At 47.4% G+C, this 4,703-nt stretch overlaps 1 protein-coding gene across 1 annotated transcript; it reads right to left on the bottom strand.

Moving 5' to 3' along the window:
* Positions 1 to 327: 327 nt before the first annotated feature.
* Positions 328 to 951, bottom strand: LOC123411529 (histone H3.2). The gene has a single exon (XM_045104495.1). It carries the CDS (start codon positions 891 to 893, stop codon positions 483 to 485), a length of 411 nt encoding a protein of 136 aa, XP_044960430.1. The 5' UTR covers positions 894 to 951; the 3' UTR covers positions 328 to 482.
* Between the last annotated feature and the right edge of the window lie 3,752 nt (positions 952 to 4,703).

The following is a 4,703-nucleotide window of genomic DNA, read 5'->3' as shown; positions in this document are numbered from 1 at the left end:
ATCTATCGCTTCATCGCATTGAGCGAAAAGCTCAGACGCGTTCATCAAATCACATCGCTAACCCAGACATAATTCGAAATCACTTCTAACAGAGCCAAAAGCTCAGATGCGTTCATCAAAACATTGTACAGGCATGGGGAAATTTGGTGCAGAAACACTGAACCACACAGCTAGCAAACAAAAATAACAGGGCACACAGGCAAACCCACAAAATCAAGACACTGGATCATGCATTGTTCAACCCCCATCACTGCATAACCGTGCTAAGTTTTGCAACTACGACACTGAAAAATCACAAAGCAATCAAGCAGCAAACAGAGGCATCACATGATAACTGAACTTTTCATTGCCATTTCATTCCAGCATCGGGACAGACAAGAGGACACATCATATCAACACCAGCCAACAGAAGAACCCGGCAAAGATCCGGATCGTCAGCCGGTAACAACAACCACCTAGCATCACCGGCGGCGACCGAGAACCTAGGCGCGCTCCCCGCGGATGCGTCGGGCGAGCTGGATGTCCTTGGGCATGATGGTGACGCGCTTGGCGTGGATGGCGCAGAGGTTGGTGTCCTCGAAGAGCCCCACGAGGTACGCCTCGGCGGCCTCCTGCAGGGCCGACACGGCGGAGCTCTGGAAGCGGAGGTCCGTCTTGAAGTCCTGCGCGATCTCCCGGACGAGGCGCTGGAAGGGGAGCTTGCGGATGAGCAGCTCCGTGCTCTTCTGGTACTTGCGGATCTCCCGGAGCGCGACGGTTCCCGGGCGGAAGCGGTGCGGCTTCTTCACGCCGCCGGTGGCCGGGGCCGACTTGCGGGCCGCCTTGGTCGCCAGCTGCTTCCGCGGCGCCTTGCCGCCTGTGGACTTGCGCGCCGTCTGCTTCGTGCGGGCCATCGGAGCGGCGGGGTCTGGGCCTGGATGCTTCGCCGGCGGTGTTGGATTTGGGGGTGGAGCGATGAACAGAGCTGAGGAGGCGGCGGGGTTAAATGGGGGAGAGAGGGTGGGGCGGGGGAGAGGGAAATTTTGGGGCAAGAAGGCGCGCGGCGACGGGAACGTGGGCATGGAGTATGGAGCGTTGGATCGGTGGGAGATGGACGGATGAGATCGAGGTTGTGGGGTGAGCACGCGGATCATGGAGGGGGGCGATCCGTGGGCTGCGCATGGTCCACTCAAACCTCTCTTTTACATGGGGCATTGCTATCTGCAAATAATAGTTGACCTGACAAAGTTCATATATATTATAATTTCGTCTTATCTCTACGTATGTTTTCTTAAAATTACCTCTACATATGTTTTAACCTCAATTTGATCATGTTTTTACTATCCATGTGATTTTTCCTATTTATGTGAATCAAACTACTAATTCTGTCGATTTCTGAGTTTCCACAATTCTTTATTCTGCATATGTTATCCAACCATATTTCTATGTTAGTTCATATTTTAACAAATAGGCCCCAGGTGATGCTTGTCATTTTTTTTCATGTGTTCTTGTGGGCCAGCAGCTTCAATTAACTTAGTTTAATTTAGTTTACCTTGACAAATAAATACCAATTTGTTAAGGTATATGTAGTATATTTCTACAATGAACGCCTTCATGGCTAGCTTTATTTCATTTTAAATAACCGTGACCAGCTAGCTCATGACTAGTTAGGTCATGAAACACGCGTATAGAATCTCGTGCATGATGCTAAAACGTAACACTACTAAAATATCGGCTAATATCAAAACAATCATCTTTAGTTTACTTGTAGTACGATGCAAAATATTAAGAAATAAGCGAATTTATCTCGAGTCTAGTTTCGAAGGCAAGTTATGTTCTCCCAAACAGAATACTATGCTACCTTCTCTCAGACGAACCAAAAGCCCAACCAAGAATTACAAGTCGAGGACTCACCTCGCTCGGTTGTCATTTTTTCTTTCCATTTTTTACACTTACATGACCACCATTTGAAACTTAATTGACGCTATTGTCCCTATTGCCCCGACATGCTACTGATATCTCAAGTGAGTATGTTAAGTGTATGGTTTGTATTCTTGCAAGTATTCTGGCATAGTAGTTTGAGTGGACCCTATCGTAGGTCTCAAACAAGAAAAAATGATTCTTCTTTCCCAGCCCTAGAGGGGCCCTGCATATGTACTGTGGTTTGACATTTGTAAGAACGGAGGTATTCGATCAAGCATTTGAGCACAATTAATACACAACTGTAACCACAAGTCAGGACTCGAGGCATACGATCGATCCAATCCATAAGATTGTGTGCGTGAGATCAATTGATATCAACTATTGATTCAACAAATGGATATAGTAATGGCAATATATACACCACAATACCATATAAGCTTGTTGGAAATATGCCCTAGAGGCAATAATAAATTAGTTATTATTATATTTCTTAGTTCATGATAATCGTTTATTATCCATGCTATAATTGTATTGATTGGAAACACAATACTTGTGTGGATACATAGACAAAACACTGTCCCTAGTAAGCCTCTAGTTGACTAGCTCGTTGATCAAAGATGGTCAAGGTTTCCTAGCCATAGGCAAGTGTTGTCACTTGATAACGGGATCACATCATTAGGAGAATCATGTGATGGACTAGACCCAAACTAATAGACGTAGCATGTTGATCGTGTCATTTTGTTGCTACTGTTTTCTGCGTGTCAAGTATTTGTTCCTATGACCATGAGATCATATAACTCACGGACACCGGAGGAATGCTTTGTGTGTATTAAACGTTGCAACGTAACTGGGTGACTATAAAGATGCTCTACAGGTATCTCCGAAGGTGTTCGTTGAGTTAGTATGGATCGAGACTGGGATTTGTCACTCCGTGTGACGGAGAGGTATCTCGGGGCCCACTCGGTAATACAACATCACACACAAGCCTTGCAAGCAATTTGACTTAGTGTAAGTTACGGGATCTTGTATTACGGAACGAGTAAAGATACTTGCCGGTAAACGAGATTGAAATAGGTATGCGGATACTGACGATCGAATCTCGGGCAAGTAACATACCGAAGGACAAAGGGAATGACATACGGGATTATATGAATTCTTGGCACTGAGGTTCAAACGATAAGATCTTCGTAGAATATGTAGGATCCAATATGGGCATCCAGGTCCCGCTATTGGATATTGACCGAGGAGTCTCTCGGGTCATGTCTACATAGTTCCGGGAGTTCACCGAGGGGGGGGGCAACCCACCCCGGGGAAGCCCATAGGCCTTGGGGGAGACACACCAGCCCTTAGTGGGCTGGTGGGACAGCCCACAAGTGCCCTATGCGCCAAGGAGAAGAAAATCAAGAGAGAAAGAAAAAAAAAGGAGGAGGTGGGAAGGAAAGGGGACTCCCTCCCACCAAACCTAGTCCAACTCGGTTTGGGGGGGAGAGTCCTCCCCCTTGGACTCGGCCGACCCCCTTGGGGCTCCTTGAGCCCCAAGGCAAGGCCCCCTCCCTCCCACCTATATATACGGAGGTTTTAGGGCTGATTTGAGACGACTTTTCCACGGCAGCCCGACCACATACCTCCACGGTTTTTCCTCTAGATCGCGTTTCTGCGGAGCTCGGGCGAAGCCCTGTTGAGACAAGGTCATCACCAACCTCCGGAGCGCCGTCACGCTGCCGGAGAACTCTTCTACCTCACCGTCTCTCTTGCTGGATCAAGAAGGCCGAGATCATCGTCGAGCTGTACGTGTGTTGAACGCGGAGGTGCCGTCCGTTCGGTACTAGATCGTGGGACTGATCGCGGGATTGTTCGCGGGGCGGATCGAGGAACGTGAGGACGTTCCACTACATCAACCGCGTTCTCTAACGCTTCTGCTGTACGGTCTACAAGGGTACGTAGATCACTCATCCCCTCTCGTAGATGGACATCACCATGATAGGTCTTCGTGCGCGTAGGAAAATTTTTGTTTCCCATGCGACGTTCCCCAACAGTGGCATCATGAGCCAGGTTCATGCGTAGATGTCTTCTCGAGTAGAACACAAAAGTTTTTGTGGGCGGTGATGTGCGTTTTGCTGCCCTCCTTAGACTTTTCTTGATTCCGTGGTATTGTTGGATCGAAGCGGCTCAGACCGACATTACTCGTACGCTTACAAGAGACTGGTTTCATCGCTACGAGTAACTCCGTTGCTCAAAGATGACTGGCGGGTGTCAGTTTCTCCAACTTTAGTTGAATCGGAATTGACCGAGGAGGTCCTTGGATGAGGTTAAATAGCAACTAATATATCTCCGTTGTGGTGTTTGCGTAAGTAAGATGTGATCCTACTAGATATCCATGGTCACCACGTAAAACATGCAACAACAAAATTAGAGGACGTCTAACTTGTTTTTGCAGGGTATGCTTGTGATGTGATATGGCCAATGATGTGATGTGATATATTGGATGTATGAGATGATCATGTTGTAATAGATAATATCGACTTGCACGTCGATGGTACGGCAACCGGCAGGAGCCATAGGGTTGTCTTTGTACTAACGTTTGTGCTTGCAGATGCGTTTACTATTTTTGCTAGGATGTAGCTTTAGTAGTAATAGCATGAGTAGCACGACAACCCCGATGGCGACACATTGATGGAGATCATGATGATGGAGATCATGGTGTGACGCCGGTGACAAGAAGATCGTGCCGGTGCTTTGGTGATGGAGATCAAGAAGCACATGATGATGGCCATATCATGTCAATTATGAATTGCATGTGA

The sequence above is a fragment of the Hordeum vulgare genome, chromosome 7H, assembly GCF_904849725.1.
Source record: "Hordeum vulgare subsp. vulgare chromosome 7H, MorexV3_pseudomolecules_assembly, whole genome shotgun sequence".
Lineage (NCBI taxonomy): Eukaryota > Viridiplantae > Streptophyta > Magnoliopsida > Poales > Poaceae > Hordeum > Hordeum vulgare.
Note: the sequence above shows the minus strand (reverse complement) of the source record. Positions and strands in the feature narration are given on the sequence as shown.